This window comes from Doryrhamphus excisus, chromosome 5 (genome assembly GCF_030265055.1).
Source record: "Doryrhamphus excisus isolate RoL2022-K1 chromosome 5, RoL_Dexc_1.0, whole genome shotgun sequence".
NCBI lineage: Eukaryota > Metazoa > Chordata > Actinopteri > Syngnathiformes > Syngnathidae > Doryrhamphus > Doryrhamphus excisus.
In genome coordinates, this window is record NC_080470.1 from 7,148,618 (window position 1) to 7,167,573 (window position 18,956).

An 18,956-nucleotide genomic window follows, 5' to 3' on the forward strand; every position below is an offset into this window, starting at 1 on the left:
AGGCCAGGTCCCTTAGCTTCCATGTGTTTTCATTCACACCTGCTGTGACTGGCTAGAGGCAAACTACTGTTTTACACCAAATTGCAAAGCCTGAAAGCTTCTACCAGTACACTTCCATCAGCCATAAGTAAAAGAATTCTGCCCTGAGGGGTCGCCATAGCGTGGACGTGGACTATTGTGGTTTATAAATAGGATGCAATAAGAGACCGGTGGCTACCTGAAATATTTAAGCTTTGCGGATATCAAATGCTTCAGAAAGCCATCTCCCATAGGAAACACGAGGATGAAAAATGTTCCATTACTTCAACAGTATGTGTGAGATTCCGACAGAACTGCTTTCCACTAACCAGCCATTAAAAGACTATTGTCCATCCTCCGTCTTACCACCTTTATACTGGTCTTAAAGCATGGCCAGTCAGCAGAGAAGCCCACCTGTCAGTCTCTCCTCCCTGATGGCTGAGCCAGACTTCCGACCAGCCAGCCAGACCAAAGAAAGCGCAGTATGGCAGCATCGTAACGCTACTAAAAGCACACACACACACACACCAACACACACAGCACTTTCAACTTTACAGTGAGGAGGAAGCCAGGTCGGTAATCGGATGTTCCTTGCCTGCTTTGTAATGTCTTCTGGAGTGCATCCAAGACAACTAGTAACAGCACACTCTTGTGCTATTGTGTGTACATAAGTGAGACTGTGGCCAAAAATACTTATTGGCAAAATAGAAAAATAAAAAAATGTTTCCCCATGTTGGTACTTAATATTTTGAATTAAGTACCAACTGTATTCGAACGAGTGAGAAAAAAACAGGGAGAAATCTAGCAGAAATCTGCCAGAAAACAGCCAATGAACTACTTCACAATTTTTTTTTTCAAACGATTATCTGTAATCTGACATCAGACAGCCAATCAGGTTTAATCTTGACAGCCAACACATTAATCTCATCAGGGGATTATGACAGTCAGCCAGTCTGTGCCTCGACTCAGCAGATCGTGTGCTTTGCTTGCTAGGGGAGTTTAAATGGTTTAATAAACAAGTGAATGAACATCTTGACATTTTTGTTTACATGTAGGCATATTGATCCGCTTTTAAAGTTGATGGGTTTTATTCCGACAGGAGCTAAATGCCGTTTCCACATTTCATTTCCTCTCCTGGGTTTTTTCCTCTAGTTTCCTCAAAATATCCTCTACTTTCCCTTGATTTCTCAGAGCACTTGGACAGACCAGGCTCTGTTTTGTTTTATCAGGCATAATATCTGAATAGATAATGTAAAAATATCTGATAAAATGCACTAAAATGCAAACTTAATGCTTCAAACAGACCAACAAACAAACAGTTAAAAAGGTCCTGTGGTTAAAACAGTAACTTTCCAGTGAGCCAGTGAGTTATTCATAAAAAGTTAAGCCATCCTTCTCTCTTAAATATGGATGTCCAGTTCTGCCTGTCCATCCGGGTTTGCAAAATGACTCAGCTGGCGAATCCTTAGAGCCACATCACACATTTCATCCCAAAGATGCGGTGGAGGTCAGCGTGAGTAAGTCATTCTGTCACATCACATCTGTCTCTTTGTTTACACCACTTCACAATCGTAAGCAAACAGTTATCTTGTTGTTTTTGGTAGCATTTTTATGGAACTGACCAAGCAAACCACCGAGCCCGGCAGAAGCACTCCTCTCTCTTGGTCACACGCCCACATAGAGGAGGAAGGATGCTTCTGTTTGGTTTTATTTTGGGGGTGGAGGGGGGTTATTCCAGCGTATCTGGGCCAACATCGCCCTATAATAAGGTATTCCTCAAAAACTGGTGGTACTAAATTAAGGTTTGATTATATTCTCTATTTGAATGATATATCTTATTGGAATTTTCTTTAATTTTAGTACATAAACAGCTTCACAGGGAGTTGATATTTGACTCACAGGACATGCCACTTAACATGTCTGTTTTTAAGTAAATAGCAGCCAGTTTTGGGTGACACAATTGATTAAAATACATCTTTGCATCATACTGTGGGGTGTTTCCGAGATGGCCAAAACATCTCAGTATGATGCAGTTCTATACCACTACAATAATGGACAAATAGTTAAACCAATACCTCTCGGACAATGTCACTAAAAACTGAACATTATTATTATTTATTTAAAAATGACAGCTACCATTGTTGACTGTTAAAAGATAACCCATTTTTTTCTGAAACAAAAGAAAACTAAGATATTTCATGCACCACTCTCACAAATAAGCACTGCTAACGGTCAAAGAAACAGCAGTTCGATTTAACGTTGTGTTCATTTGAGGTCAAGTGAGTGAAGGTAAGACGGTGTAGTTTCCAGTTCTACTCCGCCCTGATCCCAGCAATCCCTGCCAGCCTCTGCGTTTGATACTGGGTGTGACTCCCAAAAATGGTCAAGATACAACTTGCCGGTCTAACTATTCTACTCCGCGGCTCAAAGAGCACAAGTGTTGTGACATAAACCCAGGAATGGCGGTAGAGGAGAGAGAAGCGGCAAAGAAGCGAACTGCCCCGGCTTGCCCTGCCCCTGTAGACCTGTCTATTGTTCCGCCGCTGTCACAACCATTGAGGTGCGCCGCGGATTAGCTTTAGCATTTTAGCCAAGTGACTACTAGCGTTAGCTACTGGTCTTTTTACACAACGCTCAAAAAAAGGTACCACGACACCTTTCTTTCTTCTCAATTTGTCCAAAGTCACCGAGTTGAAAACACAAAGCAACAAGATGAAAACTTAAGCGTCAACGTACCCAGAGCTCCGTTCCCCAACTCATCGTGGATTGCCCCTTCTGAGTTCTCCGGGATTGGACGCAGTTTTTCCCGATTCGGGTTCTTCTCAAACTGCCGCCGAGCCCTTGGAGTCTGCTTGGGGTGGGAGAGTCGATCCCGATAGCGATAGTATCGATAAAGATGGTATCACTATTAGATCGATACTATAGTGATGATATTGTAGTGCAGGGCTCTCCAGTTGAAGTGTGACCAATGGGACAATGAATTTAGTAGAAATTAACACAAAAAAGAAAAAAAAGCAGATTGTGAAAAAGCACAGTAGAAGCTTTAATATAGTGTCAGAAATATTTATATGCATATTACTCTACTTTATTTGATATCAGTAACCTCCTCGAATGCCTGCTCGAAAATGCAATTGTTGGTTAGAAAATATATACATTTTTTCCTGCAATCCTAGACCTGCGTTTTATTCTGATTGTAACGATTAATTTAAAAATGTTCAACGGAATCACATGAGTCGATATCGACTTGTACAGTATCGCTCATCCTGTCTGCGTCTCACTCCTCCTCCTTTTCCTCCTCCTACTCCTGCTCTCCGCCCTAAACCAGGAGCCGTCAATCGTCATCTGAATGAAGAACAGCATGAGAATATCAACCTAAATTAATAACTTTATGAACTCTATCAATGGATTTATTGACACGCATTGATTTATTTCAGTTTTATATACAGTGTGTTTTGTGTTGTGTGTTGTGTGTTGCCACATGGAAAATTATCTTTTGTTTCATGAATTACACAATAATTCACGCATTTACAGACAAGCACAGTTGCCAGGAGTCTGAATAAAATAAAGGTATTCATGTGGACGTATAAATATATATAAATTGTCAATAAATACTGACGGCTCATAATACTGGGCTAATTATGAGTACAGTGGTGTTATTTGTAAATATTTAGTGCTCTCTTCTGGCTAACTTGCATATTGCAACTGTTGTCATCAGTACGATGACCGTGCGTCCTCCTGTCCTGAAGGGGGCAGTAGCACCAGTTATCGGCCAGCACGTACACAAAGAAGAAAATGATCCTTCAAGAAACTAGTCGCTGATGATTTTGCGATTATTTTTCTTTTTATTGTCCCGTTTTATCTACATTACAGCCTACACTGACAGACATGTACGCACACATTGCTAGGTAAGATCTTGAGTTTTGTCTCTAGTCTTAAATCATGCGGAATATTTGCAGGTACCATTGTGACCTTTGGCATACATTTCACTCCATAGTAAGTAAGCGAGTAAAGGAAATGTTTGTAATATTGATTTTCGTCCACACTGAGAAAATAAACCAAAATTGAACCACAGAAAGTTTCAATCGTAAGCATTTGGTGAGGAAGGTGAGGAAAAACACATGACAAAACAGGAAAGTGGTTTCTGTGTTGATCTCGAGTTTGGTGCATGCTACTAGTGACACCTAGTGGCCAGTGTAAACTACAGTTCATAAACATACTGAAATCCTTTCAACTGTCTTTGTATTTTAGTTCATTTACAACATTTTCTGCATTTATTTGGAGGGGATAGTAAATATGTACTGCAGTACAAGCTGCACACGGACTACTCAAAAGTATGTTTACTGTTTTTTTTCTCTGGCTTAAGGCTTTCTTCTAATCATCAGGCTGAAAAGAATGATGATTGTTCTACTAAATTGATGCACTTATGTACTTTAGCTACAGTTTGAATAAACACATGATTAATTCACATTTTGCTTTCTGTCTCCAAAGGAACGTGTGTAGTGGAGGAAGAGTGTGCACATTTTTGTCTCCTAACACTCACATGCCATTGTGGATTCTGAGAAGCACGGCAGTGGAGGGGCAATATAGGTGAGTAGCATCCACATGCTCTCCAGTGGCCTCACAAGTAGAGCAAGATCTGTTAAAAAAATAAATGAACACAATATCCAAGTTTCTTCCAAGCACTGCTTAATATAATCAGTTAATGAAGCATTGCTTTTTAGTTGTATTATTAGCAGTTTTAAAATATGCTTTGCGTGTAACATATGAATCTCTTGTACAGGATGGTGGAGCAACATCAGCATTGTTTTGTCCGGCATATGAATTGCACAGCCAATAAGAGGACAGCTCTGCGTAACGCCTTCCCAGTGTTAGACCTACCCCTGCAACCCATCCACCAGCATGTTTATGAGGCAAACCTCCACAACAGCAAGGCCTGCCACAACAAGTGAGGGACTTGTGTGTAGACCAGATTAATTCACATCAGTTGGGCTTCATTGCGTGAATATTGAAATCCTCTCAGGTATATGGAGTTAAGTGAGAAGGTCGCAAAAGGAGGTGGGGAAAATGCTATTGCAAGACACACACAGAGGAACAAGAAGTTGTTGGTAAAAGACCGATTGCGCCTACTTTTGGATGATGAAGACTTCCTAGAGCTGTCACACTTTGCAGGTCTGGGTCTTCCTTATGGTGATATTCCATCAGCCGGCTGCCTTACAGGTTAGAAAGCACTAAATATGTTGGGTCCGAAGTGTAGAAAATGTTGTATAATTAAGTCACATTGCAACATCACTACTCTTGTGATATACTGCACCAACTTTATCCGTTTTGATGTGCAGGTGTTGGCAAGATCAATGGCCTGTGGTGTGTAGTCATCGCCAATGATGCCACAGTGAAGGGTGGCACAGCTTATCCAATCACAGTTAAGAAGCAGCTGCGAGCACAAGAGGTGGCGATTCAGAATCGTTTGCCTTGTGTCTACCTCATCGACTCTGGAGGAGCTTTTTTACCTTTGCAGGTTAATACTATTACTTTCAATGCTGGAGTTCAAGTTTTGAAGGACACACATTTGTGTCTTCACAGTCGGAGATCTTTCCTGATAAGAACCAGGGAGGAAGGACTTTTTATAATGAAGCTATCATGTCTGCAATGAAGATCCCACAGGTAAGACCTTATTAAATATATGGGATGTTGATGTAGATGTACAATATTCCCAATTCTCACACACAAATGATGCACCTGGTCTTCTAAGATAATGTCACCGTCCTCATGATTAAAGGTGTCGGTGGTGTGCGGTTCATGCACAGCGGGTGGCGCCTACATCCCCACTATGGCAGAAGAGACAGTGATGGTGCACAGGATAGGGACCATGTTCTTGGGAGGACCGCCACTGGTCAAGGCTGCCACAGGAGAGGAAGTCACACCAGAAGACCTTGGAGGAGCTAGGCTTCATGCCGAGTAGGTTTACCAATGAACAAATTAGGTTAACTAAAATAATCAACACAATTGAGTTTTATCAATCTGGTTTCAGGGTGAGTGGATGTGTGGATCATTTTGCCTGGGAAGAGAAAGAGGCCTTTGTGTGTGCCCGGAACATCATATCAACGCTCAACTTCACACTGCCAGAGGAGGAGGATGAAGAGAAGATGAGGAGGAGGAAAGATGAGGAGAAGCCACTGTATAGTTCAGATGAGCTGCTGGGTCTTGCCCCCAGAAGTTACACCTACAGTCTGGATGTTAAAATGGTACATATCCCTTTGATATTTACCACACAGGAGAACAGATGTTTTGGGGAATAATGATGTGTGTCCGTGTGTCCAGGTTATTAGTCGGCTCACAGACGGAAGTCGCTTCCAGGAGTTTAAAGCCAGCTTTGGAACCACACTCATCACTGGCTTTGCAAAGATACATGGGTATAAATACAGCTCATACACACAATGCAAACACTCAAAACTATTATAAACGTTATTTGCTTAGATGAAGCCTGGGTGACTGTTTAAACCAGGCTAGATGGTTATTATTATTTTTTTTACAATTGTAAACAAAGCGGGCGGTACGGTGGTCTAGTGGTTAGCGCACAGACCTCACAGCTAGGAGACCAATTCAATTCCACCCTTGGCCATCTCTGTGTGGAGTTGCATGTTCTCCCTGTGCATGCGTGGGTTTTCTCCAGGTACTCAGGTTTCCTCCCACATTCCAAAAACATGCTAGGTTCATTGGCGACTCCAAATTGTCCATAGGTATGAATGTGAGTGTGAATGGTTGTTTGTCTATATGTGCTGTTTGTCTATATATTGGGATAGGCTCCGGCACCCCCGCGACCCTTGTGAGAAAAAGCAGTCTAAAATGAATGAATGTAAACAAAGCCATCACCGCGCACTGTTAATTAATACAAATACTTCAGTTCTGCTTCATTGAATTCCACACTATTTTGTGCTTTATGAAGTCTCAATCTGAACATTCATGTTTCCCATACATTGGATGCACATGGATTTGCAACAACCTTGCAACGCACCCAGTCTGCCAGAAAATAACAAGATGAGCAGAGGGATCAGTATTGCCAAATTAGCGACTTAGTCATGTATTTAGCCAGTAAGTTGACCCTTCACGATCAGGGGTGTCCAAAGTGTGTGAAGGTGGCACACATCTCGGCATATTCTAAAAATAACCTTTGCATCCTTAAGATGTTTTGCATGCAGCCCTAGGTGTGAACCCCTTTCTCATAGAGAGACTTGGACATGATATGAAAGTAGCTGTCACACTTCTCAACGTGCTGCTGTGGGCCCCTTCTCTGTCTAAAAGCACTCACGGGTGGCTTTGTTTTGTCTGGTGGGAGGGGGGGGGGTGTTTCTTAACTCACTTTTTGCAAATGTGTCAAAAAAATTTTAAACTCACTTTTTGCAAATGTGTCAATTATGCAAATTCACTTATTACGTGCAACCCACCACCAAGCATGATGCTGCTCTCACATGTTTATATATACTAGATAGTAGAACCTGTACCAATGTACCAATCAGGAGTAATGTAATATACAAGGCCATAGATGAATGAGTGTGTTTATGTGTTACCTTCTGTGCTTCCAGTCACCTCGTAGGAATAGTAGCCAACAATGGAGAGCTGTCATATCAGTCTGCTCTGAAGGGAAGCCACTTTGTCCAGCTGTGTGACCAAAGAGACGTCCCACTCCTCTTCCTCCAGAACACTGCACCATCAGCAGCACTAACTCTCTCCCCAACACAGGTACACACACTCCTATTACATATGTTCATTACATGGCAGCCCTGGAAGATATGTGACCAAGTTTCAGGGAGTGAACATGAAAGTACGGTATCTGTTTAGTTCTTCTTTCACAGATATATTTTTTAATGCCAAACTGTGTGCTATGGTGTGTATGAGCTACAATACATACGACTTGCTTTACAATTATTACTTCATAGCCACACTTCATTTATCATCCAGGTCAGTGGCCTTTGGGCCATAAGCAGCCTGTGCTTGGTTCACTGTCCCACACTTTGGAAACCCGATCACATGATTATTTCTCCAGATTATGTGGTTTTCTTTTCTTTTAGGGAGAAATGAACAGCAACCGCCTGAAAGCTCAGGGTTCAATGATGTCAGCAGTGGCCTGCGCCTCTGTGCCCAAAATCACTGTGGTGATAGGAGGTTGTCATGGCGCTGACAGCTATGCCATGGTAAAACACCCATGCAGTATTTAGTGGTCTTTTGGTATACTGTAGTGTTTTTACTATACTATGACTAGTATAGTGACTATACTATGACTAACACGTCCTGTGTTTAGGGATAGATATTTTGACTTTTCATGTAATATTTCAGATTTTCATTGTTTTTTTTTGGTTGTCTCTAGTGTGGAAGGTCCTTTGACCCCAACTTCCTCTTCCTGTGGCCCAATGCCAGAGTGTCCCTGACAGCTGCTGGTCACATTGGCCCTCTGCTTCCCTCTGACAGTGAGCAGGAGGAGGAGCGAAAAAACACGGAGAACAATCTCAACAGGATGATAGAGGAGGAGAGTTCGGCTTTTTTTTCCTCGGGACGGCTCTGGGATGATGGAGTCGTTCTGCCTCAGGACACTCGCAGGGTAAGATATCATGTTTTTGCCTTTATGATTGTATCTTTATTGTCTTGATTCCAATGAGTGTGCATCTGTAGGTTCTTCGAGACTGCCTGAATATAATCAAACAGCAACAGTATCAGCTTTCAACGGAAAAACTACAGTCAGCCCTTCTACGGATTTAAAAACATGTTTCATGTCACTGAGACATTACCATGCCTTTTGTACCGTCCTGGGACATCTACCAGAAGTACCTCTTCTTGGATCAGTAGGAGATCATATGATCTGGACTGGATGATTTGAATGGATGACTGATGACTGTTTGACAGGCCACTTTCTGAGTGATGTATAAATGTTTATCACGTTTTTAACACAATATGACAATGCCAGGCATGTCTATTTGGTGCTAGCATGCATTGTGGACGGTGTACGGTTCGGTCCGCCCTACACATGACAATACGCCTTTATGGACCTCGGTTTTGCGATACACTTTGCACTGTGTGCACGCACGTGCCTGTGCAGACTAGCAAAAAGTCCTCCCTGTGACTGTAAACTGTATATATTTTAAGTGAGGGACAGTCTGTCTAAAAGGCCGAAAATGCAAGGCATTCGGCAACACAGTATATATCGGAGAGTATTTCAGCTGCAAGGCTTAGCCCATCTGTGTCGAATATCGCCCAGCCTCCTCGCCCCAATGGTGAGGTGTGGTACACCTATTTTTGAACAGTTCACCCCCGTAAACTGACAAAGATGAGTACCTGTACATAAGATGAAAAAAAAGCCATTTTATTTCATACTCAGCTCAGAGTGAATACATTGTACACTGTATAGTGCCAGTAGCCCATCTCTCTTGCTCACCATCATGGTGTGCTACACTCTGTTCCATTCATTTGCGGTTCCTTTGAGTCATCAGACTGGTTTAAGCCTAGTGACTGAGAAGAAAGAGGTCGGGCTATAGTACGTCTGAAAACGTAACACCGCCATTGCAGTGCCTGTCATTAAATGTTCTGTACCAGCATCTCTTTAAGATGTATTGGTTCTTTGATGCCCAATGCTAGTGTCTGTCATTTCTGTACTAGTCAAGGTGGAAAATATTGTCTTAATGAGATGTCATTATAAGTGTACCAGGAGCAAACAAAAATTTGTTCAAACTTTTTTCATCTTAATTTTTGTAAAATTGCAATTATTTAATTATTTTTTGTTTAAACTTTCTTCTCAAATGTATTTTTCATAATTATGACTTTATTCCCATACTATATTTGTTTTCTGCAATTGTACAAAAATTACAACATTCATTGTTTGTCTTTCCTCAATATTTAAACTTTTCTACTAAAATAACAATAATAACAATAACAATAATTTTTCCTCATACTGTATTACAAAGTTGTCATAAAATTATGATTTTTTTTCTTGTTAGATTACAACTTTTTTGTCTTAATTTGACTTTATTGTAGTAAAATTACTGCTATTTTCCCCATTTTCTTTTTAGTTTCATAGTTACATTATATTTTCAGAAGATGCCGTGGGCCAATACAAAATGGTCCCTTTTTGGGCTTGTTAAGAGTGCTTCCATTCGTGGAGGGTTCTAAACCGCAAACCCCTGTGATATATATATATATATATTTATATAAGAAATAGCAGGAACAATGACTGTTACTTGACGATCATGGCTTGTAGAAGCCATGCAAAGTCACTGGGAAGATGGTGTTGACCTCTGCCCTGGCCAACTCTGTCATTTCGGTGGCATCCAACACCAACAGGAAGCCCGGTCTTTCTGCTCCTGGCTTCACCACAATACTCAGCAACACACCTATGGTACAGCACACACACATACACTGAAGGTCAACGTACAGCAGGTTTGGTTAACACAGAATACTTCCTGCATGAAGGACTATGATTTCTTTAGCATTCATTCTATATGAAAAAAAACATTACACATATAGTATCCCACCGAGAGAAACCCAAGGTATAGTATGATTTCATCTTCATAGATTCACTGGTCACAGTTTTGTTTGGATCCCGTTCAAAATGTATGTGTGTAAAAGTGTGATATCTTAACATAAGTGTATCGCTTAAATAAGGTGTGTCCAAACTATTTCCAGGGAGTGCCACATGAAAGAAAAAATGAAACGATGTAATATTATATATTTTTAACTAATTAACCATTTTAACTAATATTTCAAGGCACACAGAATATTGTGTTCTATGCCTTTATAAACTAGTGGTGTGCGATACCATTAGATTTGGTATTGAGCGATACCAAGTAAATGCAAGGCCAGGATTGCCGATACCGATTGTTTTAAACACTCAAGGTGGATGCCTCATCAATCTGAATCAATCTAAATCTGAATGAATTTTTATGACCTGTTTTTTGTGATTTACATTTTAGCTTATTAATCAGTTAAAATCCAGGAAATAGTTTGGGTAGAGTTTATACACAGGCAGGTTGCATGTTGATTGAAAGCAATGAAATCAGACAGGAAACCAACTGAAGCCTAAGTATTGATCTTTTTACATTTTCAGATTTTATGTTGATCAATATGGATACCGTTATTTGGATCGATCCGCCCAACACTAATAGAAACATGGAACCTATACCAAAAGAAAGATTAGACTTCTGTCTTTAGTAACCAGCAGTAGAACATAGGTACATTTCAGGAAAATACCAGTTCCAGACTATAAAAAGGGAGGAAAACAGCAAGATATATTTCAAACATAGCTTTCACCATAACATGAATATTTTTTACTTTTGTGGCAGCTGAAATATCTGTGTTGTTTTAGGTTAAAATAATTATTTACAAATATAACACCATTAACTATTTACTGTTTTCACATTTGGAACTGATTTCTCATAATATTATATCCTTATGCTCATAAAAGTCTGAGTATTTCCTCATTACATCACAAGCATTTTCGTCTTCCATTTTTTAAGTTCCAAACTCAATATTATGAGGAGAATATTTGATTTGATATTCCCACCACTGAGGCTCTACAATACCATGACCACTTATACATTTAAACAAACCACATTGTGAGTGGGATGATTTAGTTTCTTGAAGATAGTGTAAAGTGACATGGCGTGTGTGATACCGTCATCCTCCTGTGCTGCTCCTGGTGTTGGTACAAACAGTGGTTCAGATGGATAACATTCATCTTCCTGCCATATCAGCGTCTCTTTGGTCTGCACGTTTAACTTGACAATCTGCGACAATTGTCAGTGGATAGACAAATTCATCAACATGAAAGACACTGTATGTCATATTAATGGGCCGTTGGTTGGTTTTGTCAACGATAAAATCCCCCCACCTTGTCAGGGATGAAATGGTTGAGCCCAAGACCATACGTGAAGGAATATTTCTTCCCACGACATTGTGAGTAGTTAATCTGGGGAAACTCAAATGCTGTGTAGACAATACAGATAAAGAGAACAATGAATAATGTGCTTATGCACATTCAACCGTTTTGTACTGCTTTTCCTGCAGCAAGCATGTGGACCCTGAGGGAGCTGGTAATCAGAGGTGATGAGGAACACTTGTGCACAATCAGGCAGGTGGCAGGTCCAATTCCATGATGAGGAATTGGCCACTACTGCGTCAACCCTTCTGACACTGTTGGAAGTATCACTGTTATTGTAAATGTATGTCCAAAATCAGAGCATAACTGTCAACATTTGCATTTAAAAATAAGATATATTTTACAAAAAAACTGAGGTGAGGAAGTGCTCTGAGGCAAAGTCTGTTGTGTAATTTTGAGAAGCAAAAGAAGAGCTCCTGCTCAATAATGGACCATCACTTAAACAGCTTTTTGTACATAATGACAACTTGTTCTTCTTAAAGGGGACCTATTATGCTTTTTCCAACCTATAAATGTTGTTAGAATGTTGTATTATCGTGTTAAACGATGCCAAAGTCTCAGATAATGAAGTTTGCACATTTGGAAGTGAGCCCTGAAAGAACTTTGGGATGGCTCTGAACGCTTGGTTTCAAAAGGCGTGGTTAAACTGCTTCTTTGTGATGTTACAGAGGGGCGGACTTCCTTATATGGTTCATAAGTTAAGAAGCACTTTGGGTGTATGACCAATCATAGCGGAGGTGGACCGTGGGTGGAATAAATTAAAACAGCTGGAATAGGTGCGGTTTATGGAAGATCTAGTAAGCTTTCTGTGCAGGTTATTGACTGTAGCTGCTCTATAAGAGTCCACAACTCAATACAAAGAGCCAAAAAATAAGCTTAATAGGTCCCCTTTAAATGTAACTAGCATTCACAAAACAAAGAGCCATCTGGAGTTGACAGGAAAAGAGTCATTTTACAATAAGACCCAACAGGCCAATGATGGGCTGAAAGATTTGTTATTCCGATGTGTTGTTGAGTGGAAAATGAAAATGGGAAAACGGGAGACTATTCAAATTGACAGTTATGCATGTCGGCTCATTTAATGGTTGCATTGGTTAAAAGTTAGGCGGAAAGTACATCAAAACAAAATACCTTGTCTTGGTTGAGACAAGATGACTTCAGGTTCCAACCAGATAGTTCCGTCACTGAGAAGAACAGCAGTTGCTGTCGTGTAGGACAGAGACACCATGTTCTTTCCTGGATCCATCTGGAAGCTCAGAAATAGAGATACAGTACTGTGAGAACACGGGTATACGGATGACATCGCATTGGACTTTACATAGACAATACAATAGACAAATAGACAATACAAATACAATAGACTTTGTGAAAGACATGCCCGTGTAATATACGCTAACAACTGTAACTCCCTCTGCACTGAGCAGCCCAGGCTTTTACCAGTGATCAGCGCCCTCGACTCCCATATGAACATCATGTGTTCGAGCCCCGGGTACAGGCTGGTGCGAAGCAAGTGCGTTACAACTATATACAGCTACTATATATACAGTTACACACTAACTGGCTTATTCTGTCACTGCATCAGCACGCGGTACCGTACCTCACACTACTAAGTCTGAGGCTTTTTTAAGTACAATAAACACGCTCCAAAGTTTTTTTCTTCCATGATGTTTTGTGTGTGTTTTTACTCACGCTGTGTATATCCAACGGCAACACGTATCGCCTGACCTCAGGCTGAGGAGCTGTCATGGCTGCTTTTTTCACCTTCTCCCAGTCATTCCTCAGGTTGGCCAGGTACAGGTAGTTATAGACAAGTTCATGACTGCTGACAGAGAGAATCATTAGAGTCGGGGTGTCTAAACTTTTTTTCCAAGATGGCCGCCTAATGAAAAATTTAAAGATGCAAGGGCCACTTTGATATTTTGTAAATATGCTTAAGAGGGGGGAAAAATGCATCTTTGTCATCACGCTCACCCTTTCCACGTGCAGAGGTCAACAACAATGAATCCCTGGTCTTCATAAGCATTGATATGATGGAAAATGTTGAAAGCTGACGTTCGAAACTTGTGGCTGCTCATATACGCTGCTGGGTCCTTAGTGACCAGGTGAAACCATGTCTGCAGAAACATGCATTCAAAAACACAGTCGCTTAATCTGTAAAAACTTGTTTTTAACGCATGTAAACGTATACTTAAAATGTCATGCTTAAACAAAATAGATGCTTTCTCCTTTAGTATTCATAATTTGTAAAGGAATATCATGCAATCACATGTACACTGATGATAACATATAATAGTTGCAGTATCTTGTGTAGTGTGATGATTTAAAACACTACCGAAACTTCTTTTCTCGGTGCATTGATACTAGCTAGCTAAGACGACAGGTCGCTAATAACTGGTGTCAGCGTCATTCATAGACGGAAGAGGGGCTTCCTTATATGGTTATATGGTTCATAGTCACGAAGTACTTTGGATATGTGACCAATCACATCGGAGTGGGCATGTCGTTGGTGGAGTAAATTAAAACAGACCATTTTGTGTGTCTGATTAGCCTACCCCCATGCTCTCATTGGATTCAAAGCAGTCCATGTATGTAGCTCCTCTGATGCTCCAAGCTGACAGGAACCTGAGCAAGTTAATTTTGATCGGCTGCTCCACGAACACAAAATAGTTGTCTGTCAAACCGAAACTACAGAAACACAAGGAAAGTAAAAGAGACACAGACATTTTAGGGTAAAGGGTACATTGTAGCATTTTGGATTTGTTTTGATTTTTGTTTTTGACTATACAGTAGCAGATTTTACAATTATACCTTGCTCAGTACCTGTGTATATAAGAGGGCTTTAATCTCTCACTGCTTGGGAGCTGAGCAATGACCTGGGACTTCTCCAAGGGGTCCATCTTATCTGCGACCAGGTGAAAATAAAAAGAATAATACAAATATTCTAAAGATTGACATATGTAAATAAATACAAACGAAATCTTTCAATTAACAAATGAAATGTGCTTCAGTGTGTGGATGCTGCTCACCTTTCTGAGCGGGTGGGATCTTGACAATGTTGTAAGCCAGACTCATGTTCTTTCCAAAGCAGTTACCGATGTTGTAAACTGTACCATCTGCCTCAATGTGGGGGTGGGCTGTCACCCCATTCACAGACAGGTACTTACACAGGTCCACCTACAGTAATATTAGTACAATTAAAAAGTGGCATAACTTTGCTAACTGGATGGAACCAAATGGAGACATTTCACTCGCTCTGTCCCTTATTAAATGTAATTGCTCCCTTATGAAAATTCCAGACGTTCCAGACAATTTAAGACTTAAGAAAACTAGATGTCAGAATGTTGTATATAATACTTTGTAAGGACCCGTATGGACCTTGTTTATGAGGAAAAATGTTTGTGGTTCGTGCAGTGTGTACACATTTTGCAAGAACATGTGACCAACAGCAGATGTAGTTTGGTAACACTCGGTCACCCTCACCTTCTTCAAAGTTTCCAGTGAGTCAGGATCAACCTTTGTAATGTAATTGGTCTCTGTCACGGCATAGAAGTCTTCCCCAACAGGATAAATGTTCACCATGCAATTATCGGTCACTTCAATCCCTCTAAAGTAGGTGAAGAATCTGCAGACACGCAACATTCAGGTGAACTTGTAGAAAAACAGCTGTGAGAGTGGCATTTAGCATCATCTGTATGACAGTCGAGGTCACCTGGAGAAGATGTTTTTGCAGGGGTCAGGGTACGCTGCTGTGCCAAACTCAGTGATGACCACTCTATTCTCGGTCATGGCACGGACGTATGCATCTGTTTTGATGAACCTAAACATGAATATGAAACAAAATGACGGGGCGGGGACACTGAAAGCTTTTTCTATATACTTCCACTGCCAAAACTGGACATATGGAATATAAGAAAGCAATGCACTGCTCGATAAAATAAAGGAAACAAGTAACTTCATTATCACACTTCTGGGATGTCAACCTGTTGCAAGATTATCATATCTATCTAAGCTATTTGTCTTTTGGTAATGTGTCCTCGTCTTACTTCCTGAAGTAGGTCACCTGACCATTTTTCAGGTCAAACTTGTGCATGATAGCCTGTCCATCAAACAGATGGTGGAAAGGTTGGTCCCCAATCTCAAAAAGACCGGGACCCATCCTGAGAAGACTGCCGCCAAGCCATGCTGGTAAATGCCCTGCACACACAAGATGACACAATCTTTGTTTTTTCTTGTGGACATGAGGATTGGGTGAGTACAAGTCCAGAGGAGAGATAATTAGTACACTGTGATGGAGCCTGCAGAAGCTCATTTAGGGTGAGAGATTCAAGATATAGCAGTGACTGATCAGCTGTCAATCACACGACTGACTCTATAAGTCTATTTATATTTATTCGTCAATTGCGAGTAGTATGGTAGTAAATGTGAAATCTAAGTACAGTAAGCTTGTATATCTTCCACCATATTGTACAGTATATACAAGGTGTGTCGGTTCCAAGACTGGTGTCACAAAAGATATAGTAGTTCAAAACTACAAGTTTTCTTCCGGAGTCTAGAGCGCGTTCCCCATCTTTTCTGGCACTCCTGGAAAGTAATGTGATGATATACACTTTCACCGTGTGCTATAAATGTCTAATACATTCCCAGTCAGAGTCTTTATGGTATGTTATGATGTTTTCCTTTTTTTTGCTTTTTTCCTCCACTGGCCTCAGGAGGTCATCGTCAGACCAGCCAGATTTTGCACAATCTTGCTAAAAGAAGAGAACAGCACAGACAGAAATATTTGCCAAATTTCATGTTGAAAATAAAACAGACTCAACCAAGTCTTGAGGAGAGCAACCTTGTGTTCTTAACTGGTAAAACGTACATCAAAATATTAAAATGGAACAATTTTAAATCAACAAATACATTTTATTTCTAGTTCTAAATTAAATTAATGTGTTTTTACTTACTTTTTTTGTCTCTCCGACAAGGTTATGTTTTTTTCCTGTCGCGTTTGACGATGACGTCATGTAGCGACGTCCAGAACAGCCAATAGCTACTTTACTTACTGATAAGTTGACAGGGGTGTTAGCCAGCTTGGCTAGCGAGCAGCCCCTATGGCTGACTGGTACCTACATCTGTCCAATTAAGTAAGAGCGTACTTTTTCCCAGTTGTTTTAGTGTTTTAGGACCACTTTCCAACAGCTAATAGTGACAATGACATGATACGTGTACACTCTCCTACCAGTGATCTTAGCTGGAATTGGTTCATTCAGCTCCTCCACGGTCTCAAAGAGTTTCTTGTAGCCTGCTGCGGGATGCTCCACACTAAACAATTTCAAGAGGTGAATGAAATTCAATTATTAAAAGGTGTTTTTCAGGTCATTTCTTTACTTAGTGATGTGCTCTACGCTACAAGAAGTGCAACACTGTCGTGTTTTGTTGCTAGGCATTATTATCAATCAGCAAAGACATTTTTGCTCTATTGGCTGATAGATATAGTAATATAAAATGTTACATATAGTAAGATAAAAATAACTATTAATAACTAAAAATATTGTTTTTAGAGCAAAATAATCACAGTTGGCTTTGATTTTAGATATTAGATATATCTTGCTTACATTTCCACTTTTTGTTGTGTAAAACAGTACTGTGCAAAATATTGAGGTCACCATTTGCTATACAGTATACTGTATGTGGCCATTAAAGTATATTAGAACAACACATATGTAATCTACGTAATAATTGTGTTTTTTCATGTATTTTGTGACAAAAAATTATAATTAATTATTTTTTTTCTTGAAATATTACTTCATTACCTGTGTCTTATTGGGTAATACAAAGAATGAGATATTGAAAAGAGATATTGGATATATCTGTATTGTTGTTTCTGCAGATAATGATATCGGTGCGTGAGTGACTATGTACTCCACATAACAACAAGCTCGCTAACTCAATTTGTGAGTGGTTTGGAAGTATTTCATATTTTGCATTTGTATAATATGCAATTTTTGCAAGGGGAGAGGGAATAAAGAATTACTTGTGGAAGTTGTGGAAAACTGTGGAAAGTGAAGTCGATTAAGTAATTACTTATGTAAAATCTGCTAATTCAGTTTGTTTATGTTAAGTAATGTGTACTATCTACTGAAATCTGATATACTACTTAAAATGTGCAAAATAATCTCCCAACAGAACAGGAAAATTTGACTTGAAACTTGTACGCTGTTCCTTGTTTACATCCAAAATTCCATTTCAGAGTTTTTTCAGCATTAGTTTCTGCACACATTAAAGAAAAGAAAAGCTTTACTCACCGACTAACCATTCTGCTGTGTTCCTCACAAACGTCCTGTGCACCAACACACACACACACAGTATGTTGCACAAGCAGTCCAGACTTCATTTCAACCACACACTGATTTCCTGTGGTGAGATGGAAAATGAGCTCCTCCTCTCCTACTTGCTTTCCACATGCCCCCCTCCTTCCCCTGCATCGCTTTCTCCTCTTCTTCTACCCCTTTGCTTTTTCTCTACAAAATTTCCTCCCCCGTGTTGCCTGAAGTTGAAATGAACAAGCCAGCTTTGTCTTCCAGCGTTCTGGCCCGTGGCTCCAACCGGGCTGTTCTCCTGACCTCCAAAACAAGGCCAGTGTTTACCTGGGAACACACATACCTACAATTTGAAGCAGGCTTCTGCCGTTTGTGGTTACACATGTGAAAGAATGTGCTCTAATTAGTTACAGACCCCTTGTAGAAACTCTTAAAGCAGCAGAAACAATTTTCACTGAGGGATTGCGGTAGTTGCAAATGCAGCAACACAAAGAGAAAAGATAAATGATCCTTTGCAAAGGCGAAATAACAGGTATTAATTATTGATAAGAAGTCAGTATCTAAAAAAATGGCAGATGTTTTCTGGCAAAATTGAGACGAGCCTTATTGTTCTTTTTGGGGCAAAGGTTTTTTCACATCCCTGTAACATAGACACACTTGTGTTAAGCAACATTAACGTTGAGCATCTTTGTACTGGTAGGTGAACCCAATAG

The 18,956-nt window shown here is 40.2% G+C and overlaps 3 protein-coding genes across 7 annotated transcripts in view; 1 reads left to right on the forward strand and 2 right to left on the reverse strand.

Moving 5' to 3' along the window:
* fnbp1l (formin binding protein 1-like) overlaps positions 1 to 2,905 on the reverse strand; it is a 34,032-nt gene extending 31,127 nt beyond the window's left edge. For all 4 annotated transcript variants that reach the window (XM_058073130.1, XM_058073132.1, XM_058073134.1 and 1 more), the window contains exon 1: positions 2,755 to 2,905. In XM_058073130.1, coding sequence (XP_057929113.1) covers positions 2,755 to 2,778 — 24 coding nt within the window. In that variant the 5' untranslated portion in view covers positions 2,779 to 2,905. The remainder of the gene's footprint in view (positions 1 to 2,754) is intronic.
* Positions 2,906 to 3,772: 867 nt separating this feature from the next.
* si:ch211-198n5.11 (methylcrotonoyl-coenzyme A carboxylase 2) lies at positions 3,773 to 9,878 on the forward strand. Its single transcript, XM_058073816.1, has 13 exons — positions 3,773 to 3,923; positions 4,507 to 4,605; positions 4,799 to 4,963; positions 5,039 to 5,235; positions 5,355 to 5,533; positions 5,599 to 5,679; positions 5,795 to 5,973; positions 6,047 to 6,260; positions 6,337 to 6,428; positions 7,599 to 7,755; positions 8,085 to 8,207; positions 8,381 to 8,611; positions 8,683 to 9,878. Exons 1-13 carry the CDS (start codon positions 3,904 to 3,906, stop codon positions 8,767 to 8,769), a joined length of 1,824 nt encoding a protein of 607 aa, XP_057929799.1. The 5' UTR covers positions 3,773 to 3,903; the 3' UTR covers positions 8,770 to 9,878.
* Positions 9,356 to 18,612, reverse strand: LOC131129882 (retinal Mueller cells isomerohydrolase-like). 2 transcript variants are annotated; one of them, XM_058073817.1, is made up of 14 exons: positions 18,229 to 18,612; positions 17,163 to 17,245; positions 15,982 to 16,132; positions 15,648 to 15,755; positions 15,419 to 15,560; positions 14,965 to 15,112; positions 14,759 to 14,840; positions 14,491 to 14,623; positions 13,910 to 14,052; positions 13,628 to 13,757; positions 13,070 to 13,184; positions 11,891 to 11,985; positions 11,675 to 11,786; positions 9,356 to 10,394 (listed from the first exon to the last, which is right to left on the reverse strand). In XM_058073817.1, the coding sequence occupies exons 1-14, from the start codon at positions 18,315 to 18,317 to the stop codon at positions 10,249 to 10,251; spliced, it is 1,677 nt and encodes a 558-aa protein (XP_057929800.1). In that variant the 5' UTR covers positions 18,318 to 18,612; the 3' UTR covers positions 9,356 to 10,248. The 2 variants fall into 2 exon arrangements, with proteins under 2 accessions (XP_057929800.1, XP_057929801.1); XM_058073818.1 differs by lacking the exons at positions 17,163 to 17,245; positions 18,229 to 18,612 and adding an exon at positions 16,888 to 16,948.
* Between the last annotated feature and the right edge of the window lie 344 nt (positions 18,613 to 18,956).

Coding starts and splice junctions, on each gene's coding strand:
- LOC131129882 (XM_058073817.1), bottom strand. CDS start 18,317: ATGAAGTCTGGACTGCTTGTGCAACATACTGTGTGTGTGTGTGTTGGT. Junction 15,113..15,418: donor CACTGGAAACTTTGAAGAAG/GTGAGGGTGACC, acceptor ATATTACTGTAG/GTGGACCTGTGTAAGTACCT. Junction 14,053..14,490: donor AATCCAATGAGAGCATGGGG/GTAGGCTAATCA, acceptor ATGTTTCTGCAG/ACATGGTTTCACCTGGTCAC.
- si:ch211-198n5.11 (XM_058073816.1), top strand. CDS start 3,904: ATGTACGCACACATTGCTAG. Junction 3,924..4,506: donor ATGTACGCACACATTGCTAG/GTAAGATCTTGA, acceptor CTGTCTCCAAAG/GAACGTGTGTAGTGGAGGAA. Junction 4,964..5,038: donor AGCAAGGCCTGCCACAACAA/GTGAGGGACTTG, acceptor AAATCCTCTCAG/GTATATGGAGTTAAGTGAGA.